General features: G+C 36.0%; 1 protein-coding gene across 2 annotated transcripts in view; it reads left to right on the top strand.

The window, feature by feature from the left end:
• LOC132140590 (carbohydrate-responsive element-binding protein) overlaps positions 1-13973 on the top strand; it is a 44139-nt gene that overhangs the window by 25490 nt on the left and 4676 nt on the right. For both annotated transcript variants that reach the window (XM_059549403.1, XM_059549402.1), the window contains 6 exons: positions 929-1080; positions 2227-2887; positions 8120-8193; positions 8478-8718; positions 12060-12157; positions 12239-12358. In XM_059549403.1, coding sequence (XP_059405386.1) covers positions 929-1080; positions 2227-2887; positions 8120-8193; positions 8478-8718; positions 12060-12157; positions 12239-12358 — 1346 coding nt within the window. The remainder of the gene's footprint in view (positions 1-928; positions 1081-2226; positions 2888-8119; positions 8194-8477; positions 8719-12059; positions 12158-12238; positions 12359-13973) is intronic.

The raw sequence follows: 13973 nt of genomic DNA, 5'->3' as shown, positions 1-13973 counted from the left end.
ATGGCTCCTTTAACCCATCTGGGGCATTAGTGGCATTTCCTCATCTGTGACAGGGTCATTTAAAGGGTAAAGAGTCAATGACTGAAGGGTGGAAGTCAGACAGGATGTGATCAGCCCTGAATAGTGAGTCATTTGTAGGCATGAGTTAACTCTAGGACAGCAGCACCGTTCACTCCTTCAGTCCCCTCCATTTCTGTACTGATTTATCTAATACGCAAGTGCATTTATATTCAAACAAGCTTCAGTGTTCAAAAACACGTATATCAGAAGAAAATAAAATGATCTGCGTTCTGATTTTAATGTATCAAATATGATACTCGACGATAACGAGGGACTCTAGTGCACCAACATATGACTGTCATGTTCCTGGCAGTGTTTGCTGTGTTCATCTGGCAAGACTCGAGGCAGGTCACAAGGCTCTGAACTCTTTTAATGTGGCAGAGCCAGGTTTCTCACAGAAATCAACACCGATCTTCCACATTTGATCTGTAAATGTTCTCAGCTTTATATATATTCTTCTCCGTAGCATCACAGTGGTAAGTGTTCTTATGATCATGTAAATTCACTCTATTGAAGTGTGCATGTGATTGTGAAACGTTATTGTCTTTCATTGCATGGCCACATGACAGACGCATCATCTGAGGTGGAAAATACCTTTCCCAGAAGGCGATCTGATTGGTAGCATGTGGTTTTGGCAGGTCTAGAGGAATAGTTTAGATACTGTGAGAGAATAAACCCTGCTGCATTGGCGCTTGCTTGTAGTGGAGAGTTTAGATTCGTTTAGATTCATTTAGATTCATTTGACGTTTCTTCTGAGCCATTAGAAGTCATTTTTTAAGCCATTTCAATTTTCAGGATGCTTTTGAAGAAAATGTAAGTCACTCTCACCTATTTGTGAAGAATTAACTTCAAGCTATTTGCTTTATAGACATTTTCATGAGTTTGCGTGGACAGCCGACGGAGCACGTGGGTTATTCAGACTGCAGCTTCTTTGAGAGTTCATCTAGCGCGGCGTTTTCTTCAGCTGCTTCCTCCGCCGTCAGCAGTCAGATGATACACACAGGATCTCTGCTGACACAGGTACAGCACTCATTCATGGTTTAAAACAAGTGTGTAACTGCCAAGTGCCACTGGAGTCACCAAACAAAACTGTGAACATGACCGTTTTCTCAAATACTTCCTCTGTCTGCTATTGTTATATTCCAGAGTTTAATTTTTAGCAGAATCAACCTACAAATTATGTACTTGATTCATTCTGAACATTGCATAATAATCTTTTATAAATTTAATTTAATATTTATTATTCTATTAAAATTGATTTATTCTATTATATATATATATATATATATATATATATATATATATATATATATATATATATATATATATATATATATATATATATATATATACAATTTTACAAATGCATTTTATTTCCAAAATTTTTATGTAGAAATGTGCCATGATTTTAACCATTATATTATATTATATTAGATTATATTATATTATATTATTTGCATGGTACACATTTCAACATTAAAATGTGTCAAATAAGATAAATAATTATCTTATAATTATTGTTTGCATAATTATTGGCATAGCACACTTTCACCATAAACACGTTTGAAATAAAATAAATAAGTAATATTATATTACATTATAATTAAAGCACGGTTAACATTTCCGCATCAAAATGTTTAAAATAAAATAAATAAATAACTAATTTAAAATTTTAAATATTTAAAATATAATATAATAATTTGTTTTATTTAAAATACCGTGTTTCGGACTATTTACCTAATGAGATTTAACATAACATAACATGGGGAAGTAGTGGCCTAATGGTTAGAGAGTCGGACTCCCAATCGAAAGGTTGTGAGTTCGAGTCTCGGGCCGGCAGGAATTGTAGGTGGGGGGAGTGCATGTACAGTTCTCTCTCCACCTTCAATACCACGACTTAGGTGCCCTTGAGCAAGGCATCGAACCCCCAACTGCTCCCCGGGCGCCGCAGCATAAATGGCTGCCCACTGCTCCGGGTGTGTGCTCACAGTGTGTGTGTGTGTTCACTGCTCTGTGTGTGTGCATTTCGGATGGGTTAAATGCAGAGCACAAATTCTGAGTATGGGTCACCATACTTGGCTGAATGTCACTTCACTTTCACTTTCATAAATTTAAAGCATTTTTCCAAAAACTCAAATAATTTCACTTTTTAATTTACATTTTTAGCCTCCTCTCTCAGCTGAAAGTTTATCCCTGCCGTCCTCATCTGTAAACCTACCTGGACCCAGTTATCATCGCCAGACCATCGACCCCGACTTGACCTTCAACCCCAGTGGTGAAACCTCAGTGCCCAAGTTCAAAGGTCACTCAGAATACATCAGTGACTTCCATCACCCTCTGAACCTCTCGTCTGGCCTGGTCCAGTACGGTCCGCAGATGTCCTTCAGCGGTCATGCCCCTCAGATGCCGGGTGTCATGGCACAGGAAAGCCCTTACCCATCATCCTGCCTCCAACACAGATATTCATCCAGCCAATCACGGACCTGCGCAGCTGCCACTTCCACAGTTATCACACACACCGGCTCAGCCACGAGCGCCCTGCCGCTGGAGGCCCAGCACGGATACTCCAGCGTGCCCGAGATGTTTCATCCTGCCACCTGCATGTCTCTGAGCTACCAGCCCATGACGGTCACCCCGTCTCTGCCTTCGCCCGCTGCCTCTCACTGCTTCTCTGTGCCGCAGCAGGTGGGCGTGGCCACTGGCGGGGGGAAGCACAAACAAAAGACAGGAAGAGCCCAATTGGTTCCCAGGGTGACGACCTCATCTACAGCCCCGCCCACTCAGACGAGCTGCCTGGCCAATCTGCTGTCTTCCAGATCTCAAGAGCGTATGTAGATGTTAGATCTTTTATCATTTTTCCTGCTTTGTTTCTTCAGTTTTTGCTAGTGAGCATACGGACGGCTAAATATCCCAGGTTCAAAACATATTTGAGATATGTTATTACAGTTTTTTACAATCGCTATGACAGATTTTTCAATACATTTAACAAATTTCCTAAACTCTTAACACACCAACACACCTAAAACACACAATTGGCAAAACGGTTAATTTCATGCTCAAAATCACACATTGTAAACTAAACTCCAAATCTAATTTTCAAAATACAATAATACACTAACACAATACACGATGTCTACCAAAACACTGCAAACATGTTTCAAAATCAAATAATTATTCAAAACACTAACACATGTTCTCTTCCAACAGGAACATTTAGTCAATCATAACACAATGACAAAAAAAACACTATCATCAGCTGAAATTACAGAAACTGCATTATTTTATGTGACAGGTCTGCCCTTATACAATGGACAGTACAGTATATTGTATTGATCAGAGATTGTGTTTTGCACTGTAGTTTCTTTTGAAGCCTCTCTACATTTTTGTTTTGTTGGGTTTAGTAAATGCATGCATCTTGTCACAAAAAATGAATGACCATCTCAGAGTAGCTTTATAGAATGTACAGTTACAGTTCTAAAAAAAAGACAGAGACAGAATTGCTGCAGTAAAGACTTTATTTGCAAAAGGACATTACTGCAAGATATACAAACAGAAAAAGCACCGGAATAATAATTAAAAAAAACCAAAGTAAACTTCTAATCTGCCCGGTCTTCTGCATTTGGCCACATGTTCTCATCCACATCACACCTGATATCTTCTCTGGCAAGGCATCGTGGGAAGAATCTTTTTGCATGCCTTATCCACCCCTGGCAGTGTTCTGCTGTGATGTCTTGGCATGCAGCATCCATTGCATCCAGGAGGGACATTTGCTTTTGAAGCATGGAAGAAGAGTTTGGGGAAAGATATTTGATTTTGCTAGTGAGCTATAATGTTGAGCAGAACTGTAAGACTGTTTGGCCAAATGACCTTATGGTTTTGAGAATGTCATCTCGGTTTCAAGAAATGAGCCAAACCAATCGAGAAAAACTGTAAAATACAGGGAATATATTTGTGTTTCAATTCACAATATGAACAGCTGTTTACCTTGACTTTAGCCTGTTAGGTTTAGAACATGGTGTTATCTGTTCTGACATGCAGTGTTAAATCATTGGTAAATTTGGCAGTAAAAATCCATTGTTTTGGTCTTGTTTGAGCTTGTGTGTAAAAGAAGTTCAAGCATTTTAAATTTGTGTTAATTGTATGCATTTTGTGTTAAAGCAACAAGAAATGTGTTAATAGTATAGCTTACACAGGCGGATGTAGTGCTAACTGTGTTAAGAGTTTTGGAAAATTGCTAAAAGTATTGAAAAATCTGTCATAGCAATCGTAAAAAACTGTAAATAATTAAATAATTAACCAAGCTAATTAACTTTTGTTAATTGAATTAAATCTGATATTTATTTAAAAAAAAAATTAAATTAAACAAAAATAAATAAATAAACAAATTCAACAAAAAAATTAAAATAAATGAAAGTTAAATGGAAATATATATATATTAGATTAGCAAAATTACTAAACATTAAACAAAAATTAAAATAAAAACTTAAAATCTGAAAATATATATATTGTTTATAAATATTGTGTATATCATTGTGTATATATGAATAATAGTAAAATAACACTGATCTTTACATGTATTATATCATGTATTAATGTAAAAATTGTTTATTGTTAGTTGTTAAAGCTGAAATAAAAAATATATATTTTTAATTAAATAAAAAATGTTGCCTTGGCAACTAACTGAAATAAAATAAGTTTAGAGCTGCAGTCGGTAACTTTTTATTGTACGTCATAGACTTAAACAGAGACGTAGCTCTGGCTACAATAATCTTCCATAAGACACATGCAGTTCTGTTTATTAACTGTAAGAGCGCCCAAAGTTACGCACTGCAGCTTTAAGTTGAAATATATATATATATATATAAAAGCACATAACAAAATTTGAATAAAATAAAACCTAATTCTAATTACTAATAAAAACAAATAAACATTTATATATAAATATATTAGGGCTGGGCAAATTAACACGCTATTATCGCATTAAAACATTAATTAACGCTGCCAATTATTTTTTATCTCGCATTTTATAAGTAATATTATTTTTCTTTTTAAAGTCCGGTGCTTACTGGATCTAAATACACATTCAAACATAGACAAACTATGGGTCACAGGAGAGGTGGGATGTTGATCAGTTCTGGCTTGGGATGAGCATCATCACGCACCTCAACCAATGAGAGCATTTGCGATGAGCCTAAGACTGCAGCATCGCTCACATGAACGCTTCCGATAAAATATTTTGGCAAAGCATCAATATTCACAAATCACTGTTGTTATTTTTTTTATAACAGAAAAGAATGCAACGTGCTCGTAATCACGACTTCATAAGTGGGGAAATAGTATGTTTCAGATTGCACGTGAACACAGCAGAGAAGTTTTTTAACAGTTTTGTTAACTGTGTTTTTTTGTTGTTGTTTGGTACGCAGTAACACACAGCCCTCTCACAATGTATTGCTTTATAGATCTGTCGATAAAGCTATCGTGCTGCACGTATCAGAATTTCAGCGCTCTGACTAGTGCTGCACGATTCTGGATAAATTGAGAATCACGATTTTTTTGAGCTCCTATTGAGATCACGTTTCTCCTACGATTCTTTTTTTATTATTATTACTATTATCATTATCACAAGTATATATACTAATACTTTTTGCAAGGATTATTTAAATTGATCAAGTGTGAAAAAGACATTTATAACAAAATATTTCCATTTCACATAAATTTTGTTCTTCTGAACTTTCTATCAAAGAAGCCTGAAAAAAATCTACTCATCTGTTTTCAACATAATAATAATAATAATAAATGTTTTTTTGAACACTAAATCAGAATATCAAAATAATTCCTGAAGATCATGTGACACTGAAGACTGGAGGAATGATGCTGAAAATCCAGCTTTGATCACAGAAATAAATTACATTTTAAAATACATTCAAGTAGAAAGCAGTTATTTTTTAAATTGTAAAAATATTTCCAACCTTTACTGTTTTTGCTGTACTTTGGATCAAATAAATGCAGGTTTGGTGAGCAGAAGAGACTTTAAAAAACATTACAAACCTTTTGACTGGTAGTTTATATATAATATATTTAAAACCCCAGTTTTTTATATTAGAACGATGATAAAGTTGTTTAAATCACTGATTCAACGACTCACTCATAAACCTACTTCCCTTGTTTCATTACTGGATGAATCAGCGTTTTTGAACGATTCTCTTGAATGAAAAATTCATTCATTGACAAATACATTTTTAAGACACTTGTCGCCACCTAGTGGTGAAACAATGCAATCGACACAAACGTTATTTGAAGCGCAGTACTTTCAAAAGGGGATTTGCTTCATTTTGATCGCTGCCATATAGACGTCACGTCAGTGTTTATATTATAATATAAACTCCCAGTATTTCTGTGATAATATAAATGAATGTAAGCAGGGGCGTCATGCATTCATAATTTTTGAGGGGGCACATTTGGGGGGGGGGGGGGGGGGGGTTGGTGTAGTATAAGTCATTCTATGAAAGCACTGTATAACTGATATAGGCTTATTTTTATTATTATTTTTTTTCCTTTTTATTCAAAACAATTCCAAACATGCTTAATATATCAAGAAATATCTCGTTTCTCAAATATGTGTAGGTAAACGCGTTTTGCACCTTTATAGATTGTTATTTGATCAATATATGGAAATGTAGTGTAATCTATTAACTACACATAAAAACCTGACTTTTTACTTAAGTGCCATTTCATGCCATAAAATATTTTTAATACGACTGAATTTGCATTTAATGTAAATTTTAATAACAATATTGTAAGATACTTATTTTAACACTTTCATTTTACAGAGAGTAAAGAACATTTACATTATCAAAAAACATTTTCATTCAGTCTAGCCAGAGTTCAGGCACTCTCAAAAACTCCCATTAAAATCACTGAAGCACTTTACATTATGAAACGAATATCTTACTTACATTCGTACGCACATCTGCACTTTTTGTTGTTTCTGATGAGAGAATTCGCTAAATAACTCAGTCAGCGAGCAAGTGAACAAAACACCGCGTTTCAGTGATGACTCTTCTGGACGTCTCTCATTGGCCATTGCATCCATAAGCGCAACAGAATAGTTTCTGATTGGTTATCATGAAGCGTTGTACGAACGCGTCTGTCTCTGGCTCAGCGCCAGCCAGCGAACGCAGATTTGAATTTAGCAGCTGATGCTGTGCACTGAACGATCTAATCACACCGCTGTGATTGTATCAAATATATAAAAAATATTATTCTGCAATTTTTTTTTTTCGTTTGGAAGCTGCATTTAAAATCCACGTGGCTCAGAAATCTGAGGGGGCACGACGCCTCTGACTGTAAGACTGTAAGAAATATTACTGTGTAATTGAAAAGACAGTTTGTGAAGATGTTTCTTAACCAAACATGGTAAGTGCTTGCTCTGTGTTAGCGGCAGTGTAAACACGGGTTTGAATGATCCGGTAAGACTTTGTCAGAGGTTTAACAGACTCGGGGAATCGTTGTCATTTAGAAATGAGATCGAGAGGGTGACTGAATCGAGATCGCGATCTTTTAACGATTAATCGTGCAGCTCTAGCTCTGACACTACATGCACACTGCACCCAAGCCCAACTGAACCGTGCTATATATATGTAAATGTGTGTGTGTGTGACTGCTGAAAATAAATTGGCAAAATTTACTTGTTTAGTGCAGAAAATTTGCGATTCATTGCAGCAAGCATAAAAGTCTTTCTCTTAACTCCACAAAACAGTTAACCTATCAAAGTAAACCACGTAACATATATAATATGTTTAAGCAAAACAAAAAATAAAAATAGTTTTGGAAAGGGCTTGAACCTAGCTTTAATAGCTTTCCCTGCTTTTTATATATATACACATACATCGATGCATACATACATACATGTGTTAATTTGCAAATAACAATAAAATAACACTGATGTTAACATGCATATATAGGCATATATATATGCAACTGTTTGTTTTTATAAACTAAGTGATTTGATTTATTTATTTATTTAACAGCGTTCCTTAACATTTAAAAAACTTTCTAGGAAAACCATCACAGAGTTTTGACGCTCCTTCAGCGGGGTTAAAAGGCCACAGACCGACATCGCCCATCTCTCCGGTAAGCTCTCCTCATAGCAAAATAAAATATCTACAGCACACTGTAAAACAAGTAAAAATAACATGACCACACCGACTGACATTTATTGAGACTAGAGTAACAAAGCTGAAAATTGCCATCAAAGAAATAGATAACATTTTAAAATAGAAAACAACTGTTTTAGACTGTAATAATATTTCACAGTATTACTGTATTAACTGTATTTTTGATCAAATAAATTCAGCTTTTTTGTGCAGAACTTCTTTCAAAAACACTAAAAAATTCTTAATTATTCTCCATGACAGCCAAAGAGCAGCAGTCGAGGAGGATCGCAGATTTCCCACAATCCCCCCTGGGCCTCCACTGCAATCCCACCACTGTCACCGTTACACTGTCAGATGCACGTGTCAACACATGGCCACAGCGGCACCTCGCAGGGAAGCACCATCTCCTCTCTGCTCATGCAACAAACACCACTTCTCATCCCCAAAACAGAAAAACTCTCCCCTGTACAAATGCACACAACTGACAGGACCAGTTTAACAGGTGTGTTGATCTGTGTGGTTTTATAGGAATGGTTTACCCAAAAATGATAGTTGGCTAAAGATTTACTCACTCTCAGGCCATCTAAGATGTAGATGAGTTTTTTTCATCACAACAGATTTGGAGAAATGTAGCGTTGCATCAGTGTCTTATCAGTGGATCCTCTGCAGTGAATGGGTGCCGTCAGAATGAGAGTCCAAACAGCTGATAAAAACATCACAATAATCCACACATCTTGTAAAGCCAAAAGATGCGTGCTTGTGAAAAACAAATCCATCATTAAGGTGTTTTTAAATTCAAACTGTTGCTTCCAGCTAAACTATTATTATGGATTATGGATTAATTTGGCTAGAGGAAATGGTTTGAAGTTTAAAAGGTTTTTGCCACTTCCACACGAAGCCATCCCTTTCTGATCTTTTTTTTTTTCCTTGTCTCAAGAAATATGTGCGTACTAGGGATGTGCATTTCAAGGATAAGTAATAATCGATAATCGCTGGGTATTATTCGAGGAGTAGTCGATAATCGCCCCCCTCCCGCGCATGCACTCACGCACGCATAAACACACATCAATATAAAGAGAGAGAGGGAGAGAGACTATTCAGGTTAGCAGGTAGTAGGCTACTTATAAGGACCGGCCAAACTGAGGGGGAGCTTTTAATTGAAACGACGTAACTAATATAGAGCCTTACACGGCTCATATATCCTCATTACACAGCTGCTGATGCAGCCATTATAATAGTTTAGTTTTGGTTTTTAATGGCAAAGTTGTCGTATTGCGTTTAAATTCTTTATTAATTTAATTCCGAAATATGATTGGAACATTTTATGTTTGTTAAATTCAAGTTTGTTTGTTTTTTAAATTGCCTACAGAGCGGCCAGCTCAAGACCGTGAGTTGAGCATTTTTGTCAGTTTATCCTTCTCAAAAAAAAAAAAAATTATTAACTTGAAAATGAAATCATGTTACATTGCATGAAGTAAAATTTAATATATTACACCTGTATACTTCGCCAAAAAAATTTATTAAAAAAAGTATGTGGCACTCTTCACGTTTAAAACGAAAAACAGCATTTTATTTTAATCCTTCAAAAAATAATAAATAATTTTAATGCAGCTAGCTCGTAATCACGATTTAATACGTGGGAAACAGGAAGCTTCTCGCTCAGCACAGTGGATTGCATCGTTCTGTTAACTTTGTGGTTCATTATTTTGAGTCGTTTGGGACGTGGTGACACAGAAGACCCTCTTACAACATATTGCTTTATAAATCTATTGCGTTTGCCGCTCAGAAACGTTCACGTAATCATGCTGCACGTCTCTGCTCCGGTATTAGTGCTCACCCTGCATGCATACTGCACGCTAATTAAACTGAATCGCTCTGGTCCACTTCTTCCAACCAACCCTGTCCGAGCGCGGCACAGAGCATTCACAGTCAACAGAACCGGGCTTTGGGGGTAAGACGCGCTCGGGGACGGTTCACATCCTTAGAAAATAATCGCACAGCCTAATCGATAATCGGCCATTAAATTGACTAATCGAATATTTCGAAAATCGTGACCCATCCCTTGTGCGTACACACGAAAACACACAACCTTCTCAAAACGATGTAGTATACATGTCTGACCAGCATGTGGCGCTGTAATTCTGCCACAGAGATGCACTAAAAATGGAGAAGAAGACTTGTAGCATGTGCATAAACCTAATGAACCTAACACAACAACAAGAAAAAGAACATGGAACAATACACTTATTAGACCATTTATTAATCTATGTTAATGTTAGTTAATAAAAAATACAGTCGTTCATTGTTTGTCCATGTTGTTATTGCTTTTACGTGACTCTGGTGTCTGACTATGGGCGAGACGTGGGGTGATGATATCATCGTTTCACAAAATATATGGATTATTAAATAGCAGTTTCACTTTTTTTCCAAAACGCCAGATCCGTCTGGACAAAACGCTGATACGATAAAAAATATTTACATATACAGCTAACACATCTTTGTGTGGCTTGATCCATTTTTTATGGATTTGTTTCTTACAAACACGCAACTTTTGTCTTCTCAATATGTTAACTGATGGACTGGAGTGGATTACTATTGGATTATTGTGATTGTTTATCAGCAGTTTGGACTCTCATTCTGATGGCACCCATTCACTGCAGAGCATCCATTGATTAGATACATTTTAGAATACCTGAGGGTGAGTAAATTGTTAGCAAATTATATTTACAGTAGGGCTGCCACGTAATATTAGACTAAATGTTAGTCGACCAGAAGAGGCTTGGTTGACCAAAATTTTATTAGTCGCTTAGTCGCAGAAAAAATAAAAATACACTGGCGAAGTCACCCAGTCCGTGACTAACAGACCATTAACGAACGGCTAGTCTGTGGTAATACAGTACATCGGGCAGGACATCCAAATGCTCGCTTATCATTCATCAACCTCAAACATGGATTATCCACTGAAATATGTAAGTATCTATCAATCTAATGTTAACCTAGAGAAATGTGTGCTGTTGAAGTCTGTGTGTGGAGTTTGGAAGCTGAACAGTAGCACGCTCGCTGCAGAACAGAACAGATGGTGGCGCCGGTGGGCTCACTTACTCCTTAAGTACTCTCTTATTTTTGGTTATACATGTAAGAGTAATACACCTTTCAAATCTGTAACGACTGCGTTTATTTGTGTGCACTCTCAATAACAACAAAACATTGTGCTTTTGTAAAATAATGAAATCAAACTTGATGCGCTTTCTGCCGTCTCGGTCTCTGTGAACTTGAGAGAGAAACTCCATGTATACCTTTGCCTTACAGACAATAAAAATATATCTATAGAGAGTGTAATGTCTACTTTCAAATGAACCAATTCAAATGGAAGAAAAGTATTCTCAGATTATGTAATCCGTATGAATCATGCACACAGGCTCATCACTACTGCGGAGATGACGAGTCAGTGTCTCCGACTTCATCTCTTTAGGCGAAAACAAAGAAAGCACTAGTTTATCAGTGAGTTATTAAAATGCTTCTTACTGTTTTTCCCTGACACGTTCATAATCATTACTTCTGACAGTGTGCTGTGGCAAGCTTTATGCGTGATCTTGAGTGCTTATTAGACTATGAAGGCATAAAAAAGGCTCATTATAATGATTTGAATGGTTTATTAATAAACGTGCTATTAGTTGACTTAAGCTTCAAATGAACCACTAGTCGACCAGAAAAATAGTTGAGGGCAGCCCTAATTTACATAATTTTTACATTTACAACTATATCATGTCACACATAATACCTCAAGCACTCACTTTTATTCCAATCGTAATGCAATGTCTTGTTTTGAAATGTTTTTTTTAGTCAGTTTTTCAGGAAACATGGGACAGACGTCACCTACGAATCCATCAGAGAAAAGCCCAGAGTCGTTACCTGGACAAGCCAAGATGGAGTCCACAAGAGTAAAAACACAAATCCACAAATGATTATTTCATAATCACTTTGTGTGTGTGTCGTGTTTCTCATATTGTCGTGTCTTACAGACAGACACACGTCGGATCACACACATTTCAGCCGAGCAGAAGAGACGGTTCAACATCAAGCTTGGCTTTGACACGTTACACAGTCTGGTGACGACTCTCAGCTCACAGCCGAGTATAAAGGTAACACTCGTTTAAGTGACTTTATCAGTCAGCACTTGAGGAAAAAAAGTGTGCTTCATCATATAAAATGTGCACTTGTAGTGTACTTCAAATCTGAAAAGGATGTTTTTTTAAAAAACTGTTCTTGCAGATTATATAATATTATCGAAATAAAAGGTCACTTAAGTGTGTCAAGAAATTAAGTCATGAGAGTGTCTCTAAGTACATTTTAAATCATTGTTTTAATAATCTTGTGCCATGTTTATGTTGATAAACATACTAAAGCGCGTGTAAAGCACTTGATTATAATTTCATCTTTAGTTTACTCTTGGATATTACTTTTGTAGTTAATATGCTTAAAGTACTAAACTTCTAAAAATGAAATAATAAATAAATAAAGGCTTAATAGAAATATTCAAAAAACTAATAACATGACAACAAATACTAAATTTAACTTCAAAATTAAAATATAAAAATAAAAGCTAATTTTAAATATTAATAAATACTGTAATGTTTCAAGTTTTAATAGTATATTTTAGTTTAAAATAAATGAATATTATTTTATTAAAATAAAATAAATGAATAAATGTCAGTACATTTGGCAGTAGCATATTTCAAAGAAAGCTGTAGTAGTTATGAAATTACATATGGAGATAGGGTTAAGTGGATACTAAAACTCAACTAGATGGAGCATAGGGCACATCAGGTGAGGTTTTAGATTTCTGGCTAAACCCTGGACGCAGATATGCGGAAACATAGCCTTCACTTAATCTACTTGAGAAAATAATTTCAGATTAAGTCAGAGTAAATCAAATGTAACTATTTATTATCAGTCAGGTAAGGATTATGCCAATTACATAGATATCAAATCAATACAAGACATCAAATTCTCAAAGATGAATCTGATGGTAAAAGAAGCATACCTGACTTTTAGAAAAATACACAGTATGAAGTGTGTGGACATACTTCATGCTATGGGCTCATTCCAGCTACAGAAGGCCCTGATCCTTTTGCTGCAGTCCTTTAAATACCTCAGACCAAGACAAACATCCCCCGAGATGGAGACAGGAACTAACAATTGGAATTTGCATTAACTGGTTGATTTTACAACTCAATGGGAACAGGGGGTAATTTACATGGAGGACACTGGGAAGGGGCGCTCCTATTACAGTAGGCAAAATATCTCTTAACTCTTAGGATCTGTATTATCTTTTAATCTACTTTTGTAAGATTGAGACCATTGTACCTGTTGCACTGAGTCATTTCAAATGATACCAGACATGACTGTTAGTTCACTTGCATTGACATTTTCATGTAGGTAGCCATCCTCCTACCCATGTAGAAGGGTAGGAGGTCTCCTGCTCCTCCACTCTGTGGGGTGTCTCGAAGATGCCAGTGTATGTTTGTATTGTCTGTTTCTCAGGAGATCAAAGTATCTCAGGTTCTTTCATCCTTACAGAGATGTAAAGCACTCTTAAGTTCAACTAATTGCATTTAATATAAATGTAAACTATAATGCATTTTCATTTAATTGTAAATAGCATGCATGAGTACTTCTTTTTCACAAGAGAATAATAGCTGATTTAGCTTCTAAGTTACTTCAGCTGAAAATGTCCGGGGGATTTCTCATCTTATT

This window comes from Carassius carassius, chromosome 5, assembly GCF_963082965.1.
Source record: "Carassius carassius chromosome 5, fCarCar2.1, whole genome shotgun sequence".
In the NCBI taxonomy this organism is placed as follows: domain Eukaryota; kingdom Metazoa; phylum Chordata; class Actinopteri; order Cypriniformes; family Cyprinidae; genus Carassius; species Carassius carassius.
The sequence above is the reverse complement of the archived record's forward strand: the minus strand, read 5'-3'. Positions and strand labels throughout refer to the sequence as shown.